Here is a 20,297-nt window from a genome sequence, read left to right as displayed (position 1 = left end):
CTGAGAGATAAGCTGACGGTGATGAGGGTGGACTCACATCTGGGGAGATGGATCACGGGCTACCTCAGAGAGACCACTGCACTTCGGACACTGGTCAGCAGCACTGGAGCGCCACGGGACGATACTTTCCCCTGTCTTGTTCACCCTCTACACCTCTGACTTCCAGCACAACTCTGAGCTCTGCCACATGCAGAAATACTCAGATGACACTGTGATCGTCGGCTGTCAGGAATGGACAAGAGGGGGAGTACAGGAGTCTGGTGGAGGACTTTGTGAGATGGTCCAAGTCGAACCATCTGCAGCTGAACACCTCCAAGACCAAGGAGATGGTGGTGGACTTCCGAAGGATCAGGCCACACCTGCAACCTGTGTCCATCGAGGGGGTCGACATGGAGGTGGTCAGGACCGACAAATATCTGGGGCTGCAGTTGGACGACAAGCTGGACTGGACTGCAAATATGGACACTCTTCACAAGAAAGGGCAGAGGTGTCTGTCCTTTCTGAGAAGGCTGGGGTACTTCAAAATCTGTAAAAAACTGCTGTTGATGTTCTACCAGGCTGTGGTGGCCAGTGTTCTCTTCTATGCTGTGGTGTTGGGGAGGAAGCAGCAAGAAGAGGGACCCAGGGCGGCTGGACAGACTGGTGAGGAGGGCTGGCTCTGTAGTGGGCACAGAGCTGGACTCCCTGGTAACAGTGGCAGAAAGAAGGACCCTTGATAAACTGTTATCCATCCTGGACACCCTCTGCACAGCATGTTCAGCGGCAGACTGCTGTCCCTGTCCTGCTCCACAGACCGGCTCAAGAACTCTTTTGTCCCCCTGGCCATAAGACTGTACAACTCCTCTCGGGATGGCAGTGGGTTCAAAACCAAAAACAGTGGTCAATGTTGCAGTGTAATTTTGTATTTATAACAGCCTGTATTTTTACTTTTGTATTTGTAACCGCCTTTATCTCTTTTTCTTTTTCTTTGTACTTACTATTTAGTGGGGGGCAGATGTGTATTCTCATGTCTTTTAAGCTACTGGATGCCTAAATTTGCCTCTGGATCAAAGTATCCATCAGTATGTGAAGTATACAGAGCAAATGTGATAAAATTCCTCTCTGTGATTACTCTTTTACTTTTCACAGCTGACTTTCGCTGCAAAGACCGACGAAGCTGCGTCTCCAAGGAAGTCTGGTTTGTGACGGCCGCTCTCACTGCTGGGATGGCTCGGATGAGCTCAACTGTCGGAGTGAAACTCTTCCTGCAGCTCGAGCAAACGTCCTGAGGTGTCGCCTCGGCTCCAAACTGTGTCGAGATGAGACAGAATGTGTTCTCTTCAGTCACGTTTGTGATGGAGAGAGAGACTGCCCCGACGGATCTGATGAAGAAGGATGTGGTGAGTTTCATTAAAAGGTTTACAAAGGAATTAATGTAAAAGTGCTTTGTAGACGAGCACACTTTGCTGTTTCTGATAACAATTACACAATATAACAGACTCTGCCACTACTATTCTTGCAGAAGATGTCAACTCAAATGATTCTCCTTTGCCCGTCGAGACATCTACTGAGCCTCCCACTAAGCCATCCTGCAACAGCCCTTCAGTTCTGTGTCCAGACTCTTCTTTATGCATCAACCCAACACAGTTTTGTGATGGAAGGAAAGACTGTCCTGATGGATCTGATGAGGACTGTGTGAAAAGATGCCCATACAAGAGTAAGTAATTAAGTTATATTTGATATCGAGTATCTAACAATTAATTAATTATATTTTTGCAATTGTGTCCCTGATGGCCTCAATTCTTATTATGTAAGTTTGAAGTATACAGAACAAATCTGATGCAATACCGCTCATGTCTTGTTCTTTGACCTTCAATAGCTGACTTCCGCTGCAAAGACAGTCGGAGCTGCGTCTCCAAGAGTCTGGTTTGTGACGGTCGCTCTCACTGCCGGGATGGCTCGGATGAGGTGGACTGCCCAAACGTAGCTTCGCCTTTAGCACAAGCAAACGTCCTGAAGTGCCGTGTGGGATCAAAGCCATGTAATGACGGAAAAGAGTGTGTTTTATATAGCCACGTTTGTGACGGAGAGAATGACTGTATGGATGGATCTGATGAACAGGGATGCCAAGAAACCTGCAAACAAGGTTGTTTCAATTTTTACTTTATTTTGAAGTTTCATTGAAATCTGATAGACTGTTGAACTATATACAATTCTTCTTCAAACTGTGAATTAAAAGCAATGTTGTTTCAACTAATTATGCAGTTTTCTTTGTTCTCCACCCCAGGTGAGTTTCAGTGCGCCCACGGGAAGATGTGCATCCCGGAAGCTGAGGTGTGTGATGGCACGTCGCAGTGTCGGGATCAGTCTGATGAACTGGACTGTTGGACAAAAAGCAATCCCTGCGAGCATCGCTGTACCGACGACAAGCGCTGCATCCCAAATAAATTCCTCTGCGATGGAGAGAAAGACTGCGTGGATGGCACGGATGAGATGGGCTGCGGTAAGTCTTCAGTCCTAGTTTTCAAATACTCAACTGGTGATGATGCTAATGCAGCTGCATTGTTCCTACCACCAATACAAGTTTGAAAGCTGTGATTCATGAGTAGATTTAAAAACGTAGGGATGGAAATGATAGCCTGATAATAAATTGAATACAAACACATTTTTACTTTTAATGTTCCTTTTATTTGTTTAGGTTTACTTTTAAGGTTAGCTATCAAACAATCCTGCTTAAACCTTTGAGTTTAACGGTTTAGGTTTCTCCTTTCCAGACCCTGTTACTGCTGCGACAGAGTCTCCTATTCTCACTCCCGGATCAACTTGCATCGCTCCTTCGGTTCTCTGTCCTCATTCATCCCAGTGCATCTCTCAAAACCTGCTGTGTGATGGACAAATGGACTGCCCTGATGGATTTGATGAAAATAATTGTATGGGCCAATGCAAAAATCCAGGTAAGTGAGTCAGCATGACAATAGTTTATGTATCCAGCAAACTAATGCCATGGATTCTGTGTTAACGTTTCAAAGAAATGGTGGAAGTGCTTTAGCTTGAATACTCTTTTCAAAATTATACTTCTCTGTGTGCTATAGTAGCCATTTCTTGCAAAACCGCTACTGGTTTATTGACTCATCCCGGATTCTCAAATTGACACCTTTTCCTATTCCTGCACATCAGATGAATTTCTATGCAGTGACCGAAGCATGTGCGTCCCCAAAACGGAAGTGTGCGATGGCCGTGCCCACTGTTACGACGGCTCAGATGAGAAGCACTGTCAATCAGCACATCCTACTGCTCCCTGTAAGCCAACAACACAAAACAACATTTTGCAAAAGTAATCAATAAGTGAAACCTTATCCAATAATCTTTGCTCAGCTAGCAAGCTAACATAACTTATTGTACATCATCTGTTAATCAAAGAAGAACAATCCCGGACTGTTTCCTTGCCCAGCTCTCAGAATCTAAACTGGGTGTTTTCATAACTCATTAAATGCATAATTTTCTCTCTGCCCAGCCTCCAACAAGTCGAGTGCCAGATCAACCCCACTGAGTTGCCGCAATAGTTTCAAGCCATGTAAAGACGGCCTGGAGTGTGTTATGTTCAGCCATGTGTGCGATGGAGAGAGAGACTGCCAGGATGGATCAGACGAAGAGGGATGTGCTGCTCGGTGCAAAGCAGGTTAGTTATTTGCATTGCAATGCCACAATCTCCTTGTTCAGTTGCATGGAAAATGCCTCCATAGTCATGCATAATGTTAAAGGACTGTTTCTTTGTTTTGACCTGGAAAGGGACTACAAATGCAAATTGGCTTAAAGCTATAATCGGGAAAAGTGTATCAAATGGTGACATTTTAAACAGTAGATGGTTCCTTTTTAAACTAACGTATTGTCAAAGCACCATTAACTTTATATTTTACAGTTTGTCTGTGGGGATCGTGTGTTTTATCAGTGGACGCCACTGATGGCATTTTCTATAAGTTTAGTGAATTTTTTTTATGGATTTCTAAATACATTTTCTTTTTAGGCCAGAGCTAGGGTTAGGGTTATTTGACAATGTTCCAGGAACCCACCCATGGTTAGACCAGTACATGGAAAATAACTTATGAACTGGATAGTGTGGTTGTTCAGTCAATCATGGGTGATCTAAATGCAATGGATTATCTTTGAGGACTCTCTTTCCTCTTCCCCAGATGAGTTCCAGTGTGCTCACGGGAATAGATGTGTCCCACTGGAGAAAGTGTGCGATGGGCAGAACGACTGTCAGGACCAATCCGATGAAATTAGTTGTTCAAGTGTGACTGAGAGCTGCCAACAGCGCTGTGATAACAACACTCGCTGTATACCAGAGACCTTCCTGTGTGATGGCGAGAGAGACTGCGTTGATGGGTCGGATGAAGTAAAGTGTGGTAGGTGATGTCCAGATACAGATCAAACCAGCACTTGTGTAAAATATTTGTAAGATGAATATAAAACATGCATCTACAAGATGAATATAAAACATACATCTACAAAGAGCCGATAATACCCACATTTCTGTTATCTTCCCAGGTTTGGTAGACTGTGCGATTAACCAGTATCGCTGTCTTAGCGGTCAGTGTGTGTCTGAGGCCCTGAGGTGTGATGGATATCCAGACTGCAATGACCGTTCTGATGAGCTGTATTGCACAAGACCCCCGCGCTGTCCAACACAGCGCCGATGCCCGAACAGCCACGAGTGCCTGCAGAAAGAGTGGCTCTGTGACGGCGAAGACGACTGCAAAGACGGGTCAGACGAGAAGGTAATGCGTTACAGTTGGAAGTGAGATGAAGTAAATCTGTATTGATGAGTAGAGGGAAGAACTGAGGGAGACTTTCCTTGCTTCTCGAGCATTTTGTGGTGCTCATTCTGGAGCTTTGCTTGGCAACAGGGAGGATGAAAGGGAATGCTTTTTTGAGTGATGTTGGAAATCAGTGGTTGAAACTTTGTCATTTGTATCCAGAACTGCATGTCGTCACCAGCAAAGTGCAGGGAATACCAGTTGCAGTGTGGAGACCAAAGTCAATGCATCCCTCTGTCATGGAGGTGTGACGGGAAGGAAGACTGCCACAACAGCGCAGACGAGGACAAATGTGAGCATGTTTACTCTCCTGCCTGGCTCCTGAATCAGTCAGGTTTATTATCCGATTCAGACACTTTTGTTGTCATACATCATCAGGAATATTCAGGAGTATTTGGATAGGATTCGTTATAAAAGGATAATCCATTTTTAAAATGACTGCAATTTTAGTTCATTTGAAATCAGCAATATCATTTTCATGAGATGACATGCTCTATAAATGATTGTTTTAAACTACTTTAATAGACTGTTTGTTATAAATGGGCAGTCAGTCACGCATCCATGCTGTCATTTTTAAGTACATTAAGCTGCACAAGATGTAGAGCCCCTAATGTATTTCATTACCATCTCAATAGGGCTTCATGTAGCATAATATCCATACATTTTCTTTTTAAATTCTTTCTGGACATGCTATCCAATAAAGTGACATGTATTTGAATCGCTGTAGAAGACCTCTTAAGAACAATGTTATTTGTGCATCTGATTTCACAGGCAGCCAGAGAAAATGCCCCTCTCACCTTTACCAGTGTGGCAGCGGTGAGTGTCTGGACTCCCGCCTGGTGTGTAATGGCATTACCAACTGTGTCGACACTTCCGACGAGGGCACGGGATGTGTGCAACACAACTGTACCAGCCCGTCAGCACCTCGGTGTGACTACCACTGTGTCAGCACGCCAAAAGGACCGGTCAGTACAGAACGCATCTGTATGTAGTTATTTTTCTTCCCTAGGCTGCGAGCGGTGCTTTGTCCCAAACTTCACTCTTGTCTATTTATAAATATGTTGTATTTCATCAGCTGTCACAGATGGACGAATATATCTAGAAACATAACATTTTGACTAAACCAAGCTCATAAAATTGCTTTTTTTTCCCCCTCATTTTTTCAGAAGTGTTACTGTGCTGCTGGTTTCAGACTAAAGTCCAATGGTGTCTCCTGTGTGGACATTGACGAGTGCAATGCAGTGCCACATGCCGTATGCAAACACACCTGCCTGAACACCGACGGGTCCTACGTCTGTCAATGCCTCCCTGGCTTCTACATGGAGCCTGACAACAAAAGCTGCAAGACCAAAAGTATTGCATGTCTGTCTCTTATGTGAATGCAATGCTTTTTTGCAGCCGACTCTAAAATCTCAGAGGGCTGAACACTCTTTAATGTTCAAACGGTTTGGAAAGTGGTTCCTGTCATCAATTACATTATTGTCAGTATAAATTTACCAAATAATCAAGCCATCAAAATGTTCACTATGATATACTTCCTACAATTGTAGCATAATAAAATTTTAATTCGCCCACACGTTCGTAAATCAGTCTAACCGTATACCATGGAGTGCCTTAGGTAATGGACTTGATTGAATGGTTTTAGATCAAACAAACCAACTCGTCAAATCAAATGCCTGTGAATACATACTTCAGATATGGGTTAAAAGGAAGATTTTTAAGTTTTTGTTTACAAAATGATCTTTGCTCTTCAGTTTTTTTTTTTGTTGAATATTTGCTTATGTATGCTACTTACTCTAAAAACTCACTGGTCATGTTTCCATCTCTAGACGAGCCTTTGCTTCTGGCGTCAGTGCAGTCCGAGCTCTTACTACATGGAGTCCATAGTGGCACCTTGCGTATTCTGTCCTCTACCAACCGGCCAGTCTTCTCACTGGATTATCACTGGGCTCACCAGAGAGTTTACTGGCTGAGCACCGACTACCAGAGCATCCGCTGGGCTGACATGACAAACTCAGGACAACAGAGGGACACTTATCAAAGGTACGGCTGTCTCGGGAAGTCTACAGTTGTGTTGTAATGATGTCTGTATGGTCAACTAAAACTAAGATTTGAAGAAAAACTGGACTTGATTTAAGGCACCCAGCAAGATTTGTTTTTATGACATTTTGTTTTAGGAGTGAAGTCGGATTCAATCGCGGTGGACTGGATTGGTAAGAACCTGTACTGGGTGGATGGACTGGTGGGCCAGATTCTGGCTGTGAAGCTGAGGGATACCACAGTGAGATCTCAGGACTACACTGTGGTCCTGGGCGAAGATCTGGAGCAGCCAAGCTCATTGGTCCTGCTGCCACACAGAGGGTAAACTGCACAACCTGCTTAAAAAATATAATGTTTATTCCCTATATAATTTCAACCCCATAACTTTGATCATTGCTTAATCAATATTTTCAGAATGATGCTTTGGTCTGAGATCGGCAGCACCCCTCAGATCGAGCGCGCTGGGATGGACGGTTCAAAGAGGAAGGTGGTGGTGAGCCGAGGCCTGATGTGGCCAGTCAGTCTGGCCTATGACTTCCTGGACAACAGGGTGTACTGGGCCGACGAGAAGCTGCGCTGCATCGGCTCGGCCTCTCTGGATGGAGACAACGTCAAGGTAAACGAGTCGGCTCATAGAGAAAAATATTTTACTGGCCGCAAAGTTTAAACATCGAGGCAAACGAATGATTTCGTAATGATGTAGACTGGCAGCTGTGAACGGTGATGGTGGTACACTTCTCTCACTAGATCCTCCAGTTAGCCGAAACACCGAGCCCTTTCTCTGTGGCGGTGTTCAATGACAGGATGTTCTGGTCCGACACGAAAAGAAGAACCATCCGCTCAGCTGACAAGAACACCGGCAAAGATCAAAAGGTTCTTTTGAAGAGACCAGGGCAGCCATTTGGACTGAAAGTGAGGCTCCAACTTCTAATGCTGTGGTTGTTACTCCTGGGGAGCGTAGTTATGTCAACATATTCATATTTTATGATTGTAACACTGTTCGCTGTAACCATAAATGTCTAAGAAAGAGTTGCCAGATTTCAGGAAAACCTTTAATTTCAGTATTTTATACCCACAGCTAAATCTATAATTACACTCAAGTGGTTTTGGGCATAATGTCTACAGTATTAAGTGACAACTATGAGCTTTGATATGCATGTTTACTCTCTCCCCAGCTGATGCATACCCTTTCCCAGCAAGCCATTCGCAGCCCCTGTGAGCAGCTACACTGCTCCCACCTCTGCATCCTGGCCCCGGCCACGAGCGACAAATCTGGAGCACTGGGGTCGCCGGGAGCTCCAGTGAGGCCTACGGCAGTGTGCCGATGCCCAAAGGGGCTGCTCCTTTCCCAGGACAAAATGACCTGCTCTCTGCCTGTGGAGTCGACGTTCATCATGCTTCTGTCTCCTACCACAGTCTATCAGGTGAGTGATCCCATTGTCGTGTAAAGACCAGAGAACCTGCTGGCCTTTTTATTCCTGCCAAACAGTTCTGAGAAAGTTCTCCTTTTTTGAGTAATATATTTTCTTTCCTTCTCAATCTTTGTCACGTCCTCTTTTTACCTCACCCTTCTTTAACTTGTAGATCCACTTGAAGTCCATGCGTCGTGATGGTGTTGCTCTGAAAAAGATGCCAAACGGCCGAGCCTTAGCCCTGCCCGGGGTAACCGAGGCATCGGGACTGGATGTGTCCATCCAGGAGCTTTCTGTGTATGTGGCTGACGCAGGACAAGGATCTGTGAATGTGCTGAAACTGAGCAACTCCAGGTCGAGACAGGGACTGATGCCCTCTGGACAAATCCTAAAGCTGGGGGTAGGCATACGCAGCTTTTCAAAGGAAATCCTAATTTCTTAAATCCTAGGAGGAAAATGTAATTTAATCCCAAATTGTTTTGTAATCCATGTTTTGAGGCTTTTTTTCTTATTTTTGATGGAACCCAGCTATAAAACAAGATTGTAGCATGTACCGTTACTGTAGTTGATTTAAAAAGAAAAAAAAAAAGCCTTGCACGCTTTTTCATGACCTTCAGTATTACCATGTTTCTTCCCTCTTACTATTTTAAATACATTTCCTTGAGAGCCATATATTTAATAAAATGGAGTTTTAAGTACATCAAGTCTCTGAGTACTAAAAGCGCTATCAGTGTTACCCCGCCCCCCCTGGCAATGCCCACTGGTTTTGGTAATTAAATCAATGCATGGCACATCCACGGGAAAATACATATTTGAGGAAGTATCTAAGTGTGTGAGAAATGAAACTGCCCCGGGACAAACTGACGGGACAGACGGAGCGCCTGCGATGTGATGAAAAGAGCACCAGGAAGCTCTGGAGATGGAACATGTAATAAGCACCGTAACACAGACAGGAAACTTTATAAGAGTCAATGTAAGTCTTTTCCTGAGGAGATACATTCTGAACATGGCGGTGCGATGGCTCAGTCGAGGGAAAGTGCTGAATAGATTTTTCGAGGTGCGTGAGGAAATCTGGCCGTTTTTGGAAGCAAAGGGAAACTCATCACAGATCTCTGGGACGAAAAGTGGCAATGTGAGCTGGCCTGTTTGTGCGACATAACGAAGCATCTCACTGTTAAACCTGCAGCTTCAGGGCCGTGTGATCACGGACATGTATGATGCAGTGAGAGCTTTCCAAGCCGAGCTGCCTGTGGGAGACTCGGATGCATTAAGGAAACTTTGGTCACTACGTCCTTCCAAACACTAACCATCTCCACCGCTGTGTTCCCGACTGCGCATGAACTGCTCAGCAATCCGTTTGCAGTTGACGTGGAAACAGCACATGTGAACATCCAAATAGAGCTGATTGACCTCCAGTGTAAAGACACACTCAAGGCAGAGTGTGACTCTGTGGGCGCTGCAGTTTCCAAGCTTCACCCCCGAAACGATGCCTTAATGTTGGCCCTCTCTGTGATTGAGTTTGACACCTCTGGTCAACTGCTTGCTTTGCGCAGTTTCTCCTCTGCTGTTTCACGAAGGGCAGGGCTCTGCCCCCTATACATACATACACACACACACACACACACACATACACACACACACACACACACAGCACACACAGTTACAGACAGAGTGGAGGAAAGGAGAGGGGAGAACTAAAACAAAAGCCGTTACTAAATGTTTTACTTTAAATGACACGGTATAATTATTTGTTAAAAATTGTCTGCGAGCCATATCTCGTCATCGAAAGAGCCATAGGTTCCTGAGTTAATAGATGGATACTTTATTTATCCCGAGGGAAATTCAGTAGTAGTTGTTCTATGTGGAATTAATTTCTTGGACAATCGAAATTTTAAATTGGTTGACAATTGGTGACTCTTATTCAGCTTCACTAAATTTCTCTGTCCCACAAGGATGATGCAGTCACAGCTCTGGCAGTTGACTGGGTGACCTCCAACCTCTACTGGAGCAGCACTGCGAGGCCTGATCTTCATGTGACCTCCCACCTCAACGGATACACCACCTCACTGCTGCAGGGATCACTGAAGGTGAAGTAGGCTCTGCTTCACTGCTCATCCATCATCTCCTTTACCTCTGGAATTTCCATAACTCCTTCCTCCCTGCATACTTGTTTCTTTAACTTTGCCTACATCTTCTTTTGACTTTGCTGCAGTTTCTTTCTCTTGTGGACCATCTGAGATTGTCCTGACAAAAGGCCTCCTGCATTCAAATTGTTAGTTCAAGAAGGATAAATGGCATTTTTACAAAACCTTAAAAAGACAAAGACAATAAACGAACATTGTTGAGCTGTAATTTTTCCACAATCTAGATCTTAGATTATTTAAATCTGTTGAAGATGTGTTTTCAGTCTCAATGATTGCGAACTAATTTAGTCTGCAGATGTTTGCATGTACTGGACTTCACAAATGCAGCGACCGCAAAACTCACAAATACTGTACAGTAATTTTAGTTTTGCGGTATCCATGTAAGTGCCTGCTGTGGGGGTTTGAAATGTTTGACGGCCATTGTTGGATTTCCTCAGGAGCCTTTTAGCCATATTGTACAAATGTCCCCTCACATTTCTTTGAGTTCCTTTCCTTGCTTGCCCGACACAATTATTTTGAATTCCTGGTTAAACTTAACCGAGGTCGTGTTCATCCACTCAGGCCACCACGTCCATTGCACTGCATCCTTCCTCGGGACGACTTTGCTACACAGCGATAGTCATGCCAGGGGGAAAGAGCCAGACCGAGGTGAACTGCGCCTGGATGGATGGCCGTAACAAAGCGGTACTGTGGAAGAAATCCATCCTCCCCACCACGGTGGTCTTTTCCAATCAAGATCCAAACATGATTTACTGGGCTGACACAGGTGAGGAGTCTAAAAATACTTGATTACTTAATAAGAACACATTGTTGTGTTTGTTTCGGTCTGCCTGTGTTTACCTGTGTGGTTACGGTTTCCTCCAGGGGAAGGTGTTATCAGCTCTATTGGAGTGGATGGAAAGGGATATAAACGGTACAGAACCCGGTCAGGTCTGCTCATCTCCTTTACACACGTTGGGAACATCCTCCTCTGGGTCACCCTGGACAAAGGTAAGGAAGCACAGCAAGAGTGTGGAGGTGGACAACAGTCATTCCCACTTAAACACCCACAGTGTCTTCCGGGGAAGTCTTAGGGCTTCTATTCCACTCTAATGACATGTTTAGTTCTGCTTGTAGAAGTTAATTTATCGTACAACTTAGCTTTCACCTGCGTTTCATCTGTCTTCATTCCCTTCAGGCTGCTGACTAATGTAACATTTAATTATTTAGACAACCTCTTCTCTGCAATCTGTACCGTTATACATCTTTAAACATCCACTTGTAATCACCAGTACCTCTCCTCTCCATCAGACCTGTTTCTTTCAAATATTTATATTCAGTCTGATTAATGAACACACGTTTCCTCTCTACCCACATTATCAGTAGCTTTTGTTTTGTTTTGTTCTGTAGAAACTTCAGTAGTTTTTTTTATTTTTATGCTTTATAGAATTTTTGCTTAATTTTGTTTGTTTCCAAACTGTAGATGTAAACAAACTGTGGTTCAGTGACGGCCTCCAGTCTAACCAACTGTGGTTTGAGACAAAGACGAGCGTGGTGGAAGTCAAAGCCTACAGCAACGACAGTCAGTCTGGTGAGTGTCTATCTAGCTTTAACACAGCCGGTTGAGTAAAAAGCCATTGACTTGGTCAGCAGCTACTATATGCAACAGGGAGGTAAGCTATTATAAAACAAATGGGAAAATAGATTAACAGCTCTCAGGCAGGTGAAAGAAAACCTGCAGGGATTACTAGAATGCTAAACGTATACAATCTGGAGAACTTGTACTGACAGCTGTCCTATATATATGCGGGTCATAGTTGAGATGGGCAGATTTACAGACCTTCACAGAATTGGAAGACTCCCAAATGGCCACTAGATGGCAGGAGAGGCACGACAGGATGTAGAAAACTCCAGAACAGACTGGGATTGATGGGAATGGCACCATAGTGCTAATTTACCACAGCTGATGTCACAACCACGTGCAATCATAACATGCACCATGTGGAGATTCTGACGGATCAAAAACATAATGTTAGTTTGACCGGTGAAATTGTGAAAGTGGCTTGTCAACACTGAAATCCTTTTCACATGATGCATTATTTCCTGCCCTGGTTTGTAATGCTAACCAACAGGCTTGCAGCACACTGTTGGCTTAATTTGGAAAACAAGCCCACCAAACCAGTTTTCTAGTCATAAGTCAGGAATTACTCCATCACACTTGTACACTTCTTTTTTCACCTCTACTTTGCTTTTTGTTTCTGAATGCAGTAAGCAGAAAAGTGTTATCGGACACTGAGGGCAGAATGAAAGGCTCAGTTTGAGTTGAATAGATGGCAGTGATGTGATACCTGCAGAGAGACAGGGCTTGGCAAGGTGTGTGTGTGTGTGTGTGTGTGTGTGTGTGAGTGTGAGTGTGAGTGTAGAGAGATAATGAGTTGAGCTCAACACACTATTCTCCTGAGCTGTCGCGCACTCTTGCAGTCCAAGCATACATTCGAAAAAATACAGTTTCGAAGTGCAGTTTGTTTTTTTGCTAATGTTAATAACAAAACGCATGTATAACTAATGAATATACCTCATGACCAGTAAAGCAGTATCTGAATCCGAAATGCACCGCCATTTGAACTACTTTGGGAAGAACTGAAGAGGCCATTGATATTGTAACGTTACAAGACACAAGAATGGTCGTGCTAGAATGAAGTCTGTTATCACAGCGGTCTCCAACCTTTTTAGCGCCACGGACCGGTTTCATGTAAGACAATATCTTCACGGACCGGCCTTCAAAGTGGGGGGGGGTAAATATGACGAAATAAAATGATACATCCGGTATAAGAACAAATATAAAGTGCATAAAAAAACTCACCATTACGCTGAATTAGTGGGAGCCCTGAACTTGTGTCTCTGCAACGAGCCGGTCCAATATAGGGGGATAAATTCTTCACCAATAGTAAAAGGTTTCTTCTCTTAGTTAGTCACTAAGTATGACGCTCTCCGTGCACTCATGTGTTGATGTGGTGGCCATCAGTAATTGTTTATGTCCTTCTTGTTCATATTCTTTTCTTTCACAAAACTCCCAGTGCTTGTCTTTTAATGCCGGGTGCCGGCGAAGCCGTTATGAAGGCTTCATTGCCTCATTTGCGAGCCTGTATATTATGCAGAGCGGCACATGAGAATCACCTGTAGTGATAAACACGTATTTTAAGTGACTCCTGATATTGTTTTTTAAATGTCTCCTCATTGGGTCTTTTCCCTTTTCCAAAAAAGCTCTTTAAAGACGTTTGTTTTCCTCTCATTGTTGCTTGTGGGCTTAGTTTTTGAAGTAAAGTATCACATGACTGAGACGAGCGTCTAGACACGTGTCAAGAGACACAGACGCACAGATGGATGTAGCCGGTGATTTTCAAAATAAAACCTCTTTCAAAATAAAATATTTTTTTATTCAATTTTTCTGTGCGGCCCGGTACCAAATGACCCACGGACTGGTACCGGTCTGCGGACCGGTGGTTGGGGACCACTGCGTTATCAGTCTGTTAGAATTGAAGTGATATTTTGGTTAAGCACAACCGCGCACATACAAATACTGTGAATCTTTGACTATACATATTGAAACTCTCAGCCTGTGCATGAGTTAAATGTCAACATGAAGTCTTTGCACAATATTTCAAAAACAATTTAAGTAACGAGCCCAATTTCTTCTTTCACAATTATCCATTCATCCAATGGCGACACACCCCTGTTGCGCATGTTCTCAGTCTGCCAAAGCAAATGATATAATAACACAGCCAGGAGGCCCTGCTTAGTCCATAAACTGTTGATGGACATGAGAGCAGGTCTAATGAAAGATCTGTCTGCCATGTTTATTCCCATGATACAAGCTACTTTATGTAGACACAAGGAGCCTATTTAACCACAATAGGACATTACAGATGAACAGAAGTGCGTCTTAACATAGTTTTACACAATAAGAAGCTCCAGGAAGATGATGTTAATGAGGATCCTATAAAAGAAAATAAACAATAAATGCTGTAACTCTTTCAGAAGAAAGTTCTCAATTAGATGGTAACCACATTGCTGTTTCAGGCTAGAAGAAGTGATATCTAAATGTGAGATCAAATTTATTTATATAGCCCAATATTACACATTACACTTTTGTCTCAGTGGGCTTTACAGACTGTACAGCATACGACACACTCTGAGATAAATTGGTAATAAGTGATTTATTTATTTGAAATTCAGTGGACAGCCATTAATCAAGAGAATTCAGTCTCTTCCATTTTCCCTCGTGCTTTATTTTAGGTGTGAAAAGCTGTCACTTTGATTTCCTGCCAGAAATGGCAAAAGTTTTGTGTTACTTAATTTGCGAATCCTCTTTTTTACCAATTTCCTCCAGGAACTAATGGCTGCTCCGAGAACAACGGGGGATGTGTCCAGCTGTGCCTGCCCTATCCCGGAGGTCACGTGTGTAAATGCGGCCGGGGCTTCTACGCCACCAATGGTACTTCCTGTGCTGCGCTCCCCGACTGCCCCACTGGGGAAGAATCCTGTTTTGACGGTAGCAAGTGTATCAGCAGCAGCAAGTTCTGTGACGGACACATGGACTGTCCAGACCAGTCGGATGAACAGGACTGTGAGTTTCCATCCAAATCTTTATTACCCAACACAAGGAACTGTAGCCAGGTAGATGAGATGTCAGAATAATCCCATCAGTCGTGTTGATGTTTCATTCACCTCCTCAGTAGGTATGACTTTGTTTAGTTAAGCTCTGGACTAAATTTAACATGTTAAAATATTACCCTAAATGTTTCTTATTATAGGCCCCATGTTTGATTCTATTTTTTTAGAAGTACCCGAAATCACGTGAACTGTTTTGTAAAGGTTTGGTTGGTACAGTTTTGGGGGAAAATATATTTAACTGTACAATAACTGAGAAAAAAAGATCATATGATGTGATTGAATATCCGAGTGGCAAGAAGCTCTGTAAGTCGTAGAGTCCCGAAACATAGTTTCTAGTTTAGTACTATATTGCCTATGAGATAAAGTTAAACGAGTAGTTCACCATTCTAATCCTCAAAGGCTGGAAACAGGGGAAAGGCTCCTCCTGAGGTTTCCATAAGTGTATAGTAATAAATAATATGATGAACATCAGTTTCAATATCTTAGCAAGTAATGGCGATACATCTTTAATAGTGTATCATAATCCCTAACATTGCCTTTCTCTTCAGGTCCAAACACAAACTCCAAACCCAGTGATGGCCGCCCTCCCTATTCTTCCTCCTTGCCTTTACCCAAAGCCCCAAAAAACTCTGTTCTCTCAGTTAAAAAAGCCACATCCTGTGATCTCCAGCGCTGCAGCGGTCATGGCAACTGCGTAACAGAAGGCAAAGTGACTCGCTGCCAGTGTACGGCTGGTTACAAGGGAGAGTCCTGTCAAGAGGCAGAAGCTGGAAAAAGCCACGTGGCTGTGATCCTCGGTGTCCTCTGCCTCGTTGCCGTGTTGGTGTCTGTTGCTTTTATTTTCACTAAAAGGTACTGAGCATGAGGAAGAGTGTTTTTCTTTTGCACCCTGGCCATTCGATTTGAAAATGAGTGAGACCGTGGACTTCTAAAACACTTCAAAATTATTTTGTACGCAACTCTGACCTATACAGAAAACTAACATTTGGCTTTTTAAATCTTGTTTCTATAGGAGAGCCGTGAGGAAAACCTGGACGTCCATCAGACGCAAATCCATAGAGAAGGAAACGCTGATGGCCAACATGGGCCTGCCATGTGAAAACTACGACTCAGAGTCCGAGGTAATTTCATTTGGATAAATAATCAGATTCTTAATTTAAGTATATGAACCATTAATGTGGCGTATGTATGGATAGAGATATAGAGAGATAGAGATATAGATATAGATAGAGATATAGATAGAGATATAAATAGAGAGATAGATAGAGATATAGACAGATAGAGATATATAGATAGAGATAAATAGAGATATAGATAGATATATAGATAGATGGAGATATATAGAGATGTATAGATAGAGATATAGATGTATAGATGTATAGATAGATAGAGATATAGATGTATATAGATATAGAGATATAGAGATAGAGATAGATAGAGATATAGATGGATAGATAGAGATAGATAGATAGATGGAGGGATAGATAGAGATATAGATGTATAGAGATAGGTATAGAGATAGAGATAGATATATAGAGATAGAGATATAGAGATATAGATAGATGGATAGAGGTATAGATAGAGATATAGAAAGATAGATAGATGGATAGAGATATAGATAGATAGATATAGATAGATAGATGGAGAGATATAGATAGATAGAGATAAAGATATATAGATAGATATAGAGAGATAGAGAGATAGATGGAGATATAGATAGAGAGAGATAGAGATAGATAGATGGAGATAGATAGATAGAGATATAGATGGAGATATAGAGAGATATAGATATAGATAGATGGAGATATAGAGATATAGAGATATAGATGGATAGAGATATATAGATGGATAGAGATATAGATGGATAGAGAGATATAGATGGATAGAGAGATATAGATGGATAGAGAGATATAGATGGATAGAGAGATATAGATGGATAGAGAGATATAGATGGATAGAGAGATATAGATGGATAGAGATAGATGTAGAGGTATAGATGTAGAGGTATAGATGTAGAGGTATAGATGTAGAGGTATAGATGTAGAGGTATAGATGTAGAGGTATAGATGTAGAGATGTAGAGATGTAGAGGTATAGATGTAGAGATAGAGATGTAGAGGTATAGAGGTAGAGATAGAGATGTAGAGGTATAGAGGTAGAGATAGAGATATAGATGGATAGATAGATATAGAGATAGAGATATAGATGGATAGATAGATATAGATGTATAGATATATGTATAGATAGATATAGATGTATAGATATATGTATAGATAGAGAGATGTAGATGTAGAGAGATGTAGATGTAGAGAGATGTAGATGTAGAGAGATGTAGATGTAGAGAGAGAGATGTAGATGTAGAGAGATGTAGATGTAGAGAGATGTAGATGTAGAGAGATGTAGATGTAGAGAGATGTAGATGTAGAGAGATGTAGATGTAGAGAGATGTAGAGAGATGTAGAGATGTAGAGAGATAGAGATAGAGATAGAGATGTAGAGAGATGTAGAGAGATGTAGAGAGATAGAGATGTAGAGAGATAGAGATGTAGAGAGATAGAGATGTAGAGAGATAGAGATAGAGATGTAGAGAGATGTAGAGAGATAGAGATGTAGAGAGATAGAGATGTAGAGAGATGTAGAGAGATATAGATGTAGAGATAGAGATATAGATGGATAGATAGATATAGATAGATGGATAGATAGATGTAGATGGATAGATAGATGTAGATGGATAGATAGATGTAGATGGATAGATAGATGTAGATGGATAGATAGATGTAGATGGATAGATAGATGTAGATGGATAGATAGATGTAGATGGATAGATAGATGTAGATGGATAGTAGATGGTAGGATAGATGTTAGATGGATAGATAGATGGACGATGTAGATGTAGAGAGATGTAGATGTAGAGATGTGATGCGAGATGTAGATGTAGAGAGATGTAGGATGTAGAGAGATGTAGATGTAGCGAGATGTAGATGTAGAAGCTGTAGATGTAGAGAGATGTAGAGGAGATAGAGATTGTGTATAGGTATAGATGTTTAAGAGGTAGTGATAGAGATATAGATGGATGGATAGAATAGATGTATAGATTTAAGGAATTATAGATGTATAGATAGTATAGAGAGATGTAGAGTTAGAGAGCTGTAGATGTAGAGAGATGAGATGTAGACTGTAGAGATAGTAGAGGTAGAGATGTAGAGGCTAGAGATGTCGAGGTAGAGAGGTAGAGAGATGGAGATGTAGAGGTAGAGCTCTGTAGGAGGTAGAGAGGTGGAGATATGGAGAGATAGAGGGATATAGTTGTAGTAAGACAGAATAATCTTAACTTAAATTCTTGATTTCTTTCTAATCAGACTTGAGTAACCTTTAGACCAATTAGACATACAGAATACTATTTTATTATAGAAGTATTGAATTTCCTTTACAAATTAATTTAATTTGCCAAAAGGCTGCAAGTTTCTAAAATAATAATCTGTTGCGTCTCAAGAACTCGCCAAAAGGTTGCACGACTTTTTATTTACTGTGGCATTATAATTTTCCTGTTTTTTACAATACAGGATTATCAGTATATAATGAAATGTATTCTGACGACAATTTAGTTCTGCTTAACCTTCATGAATAAAAACTAGAGTGGAGGGATTTCTACAACTTTTATTTATCAAGTACATTTTCAGATGGGCCGGTCTTATTGGGTATATTTCTAAAGTAAGAGATGCCTTCATTAGTTTATTAACTAAGGGCTAATCTTTTCTTCTCCCCAGGAGCTGGACTCCTCAGATGTGAAGAACCCCCCGCTGGCGTTAAAGTCTTTACAGCTCAAATAGAAGTTTTATATTCTGAAATATGTCATCCAGTGACTGATGGACTGTCTTTTGGTGCAATAAAAGTGAAAAAAGATTAACCAAAAATCTTTGCTCTGCTCATTTTAATCTCCAACTTGCGCAACAACTTCTGAAAGTTCTCATGTTCAGATTTTCATTTTGCTTTAAGGTTTTTATTACTAAAAACGGGTCTGATTTATATTCCAATATATTTATCATTTATAAGCAAAGATTCTTTTGTTTGCTTTCATTAGTTTGTAGTTTCTCTTTACATTTTGCAGTTTGGCCACAAAATAACACGATGGAGAAAGGTCAAAGGATTCGTTATACATTACCTCTATAGCTAAATGATGAACTAGAGACAACTTTGTGTCAAATATAAAATTATCTTAATATTGCTCTTTTTGGCAAAAACACAAACCTTCAGATTGTGACTAAGAGTTTACAGATAATTTGAGTTTCTCTTCTAATTTTTTTTATTAGACATCTGTCGCATGTTAAAAGCAGGCGAGGATGTGGTTTAACTTGCTGCGTTATTGATAGTTTAATTGGTTTTATGATATTTCCCCATCACGACCCTCCAGTCGGAGGCTGATTTGTCACCATGTTCAATCTCTTCATGCCTTTCCGTCTTTACCTGTCGGTCATTGTTCAGTGCTTCTGATGTGACTTCCTGTTTCCAGCCCTCTATTTGTGCGTGTTATCTGAATAATGCTGCTGTGGTGACACTGCTTCGGTGTTTTCATTAACGGCGCTTTTCTGCAATTGCCTATGTGCTTGTCATCTTACTGTCTCGTGTGTGACTGCCTCATCCGAACAGCTCTCCTTTCAGTTCATGCGTGCTGCCAAAATGTTGTTGCAGCCCCTTTGTAGTCTGATAGTTTTGATCGAATGCTTCCTTGTGACATTCTTGTTCCCTTTTTGTTCCCCATTCTTAGTTCCAGAAACATTTGGCATGAAACATCCCTTTTTGTTTTGGCACTTCTACCTGTGTATCAGCCAAACTGCAGCTCAAACTGTAATAGGAGGTCAAAGTATTGACTTTGGACATTTAATGGTCACATTTGGGTCTATTACTGCAATCCATTGGTGAAACTTAAGTCCCACTATTTAGACTTTATACAAGCATGCAAACAACTCGTTTGTAGTCATCGCGCTTGTCTTTGTTCGTTCAGCCCCACTAACTGTTAACTCCCAACGCTAGGAAAAAACAGTTTTCTACGCCGCTACACGCGCTAGTTGAAGAGGAGTCTGCTGCGTTAGCTCCGCCCCCCTCTGACTGACCAACCACAGCTGGGTGACAGTGAACTCATCACTCACTGCCGACTTATTGTTCATCACCAATTTGGTAATGGAGGGGTTTTACTTTCTTCTGTGGACCAGGAATGTCTGTGCAAAATGTAATCTATCCAGTAGTTGTTGGACT

The 20,297-nt window shown here is 41.9% G+C and overlaps 1 protein-coding gene across 1 annotated transcript; it reads left to right on the top strand.

Annotated features, from left to right (window-relative positions):
• The first annotated feature begins 389 nt into the window (after positions 1-389).
• LOC115017005 (low-density lipoprotein receptor-related protein 2-like) lies at positions 390-18,957 on the top strand. The gene is given in 28 exon segments (XM_029445165.1): positions 390-514; positions 1,147-1,379; positions 1,505-1,696; positions 1,859-2,125; positions 2,267-2,482; positions 2,754-2,933; positions 3,157-3,279; positions 3,494-3,658; positions 4,170-4,385; positions 4,528-4,757; positions 4,959-5,088; positions 5,568-5,761; positions 5,963-6,149; positions 6,626-6,807; positions 6,809-6,839; positions 6,974-7,157; positions 7,251-7,452; positions 7,584-7,748; positions 8,012-8,260; positions 8,421-8,648; positions 10,201-10,335; positions 10,954-11,158; positions 11,257-11,382; positions 11,855-11,962; positions 14,762-14,998; positions 15,594-15,897; positions 16,058-16,166; positions 18,812-18,957. Coding segments are annotated over 28 exon segments (4,986 nt in total). The 3' UTR covers positions 18,875-18,957.
• The last annotated feature ends 1,340 nt before the right edge of the window (positions 18,958-20,297 follow it).

The sequence above is a fragment of the Cottoperca gobio genome, chromosome 12, assembly GCF_900634415.1.
Source record: "Cottoperca gobio chromosome 12, fCotGob3.1, whole genome shotgun sequence".
Taxonomy (NCBI): Eukaryota; Metazoa; Chordata; class Actinopteri; order Perciformes; family Bovichtidae; genus Cottoperca; species Cottoperca gobio.
This window is presented reverse-complemented; position numbering and strand designations above follow the sequence as displayed.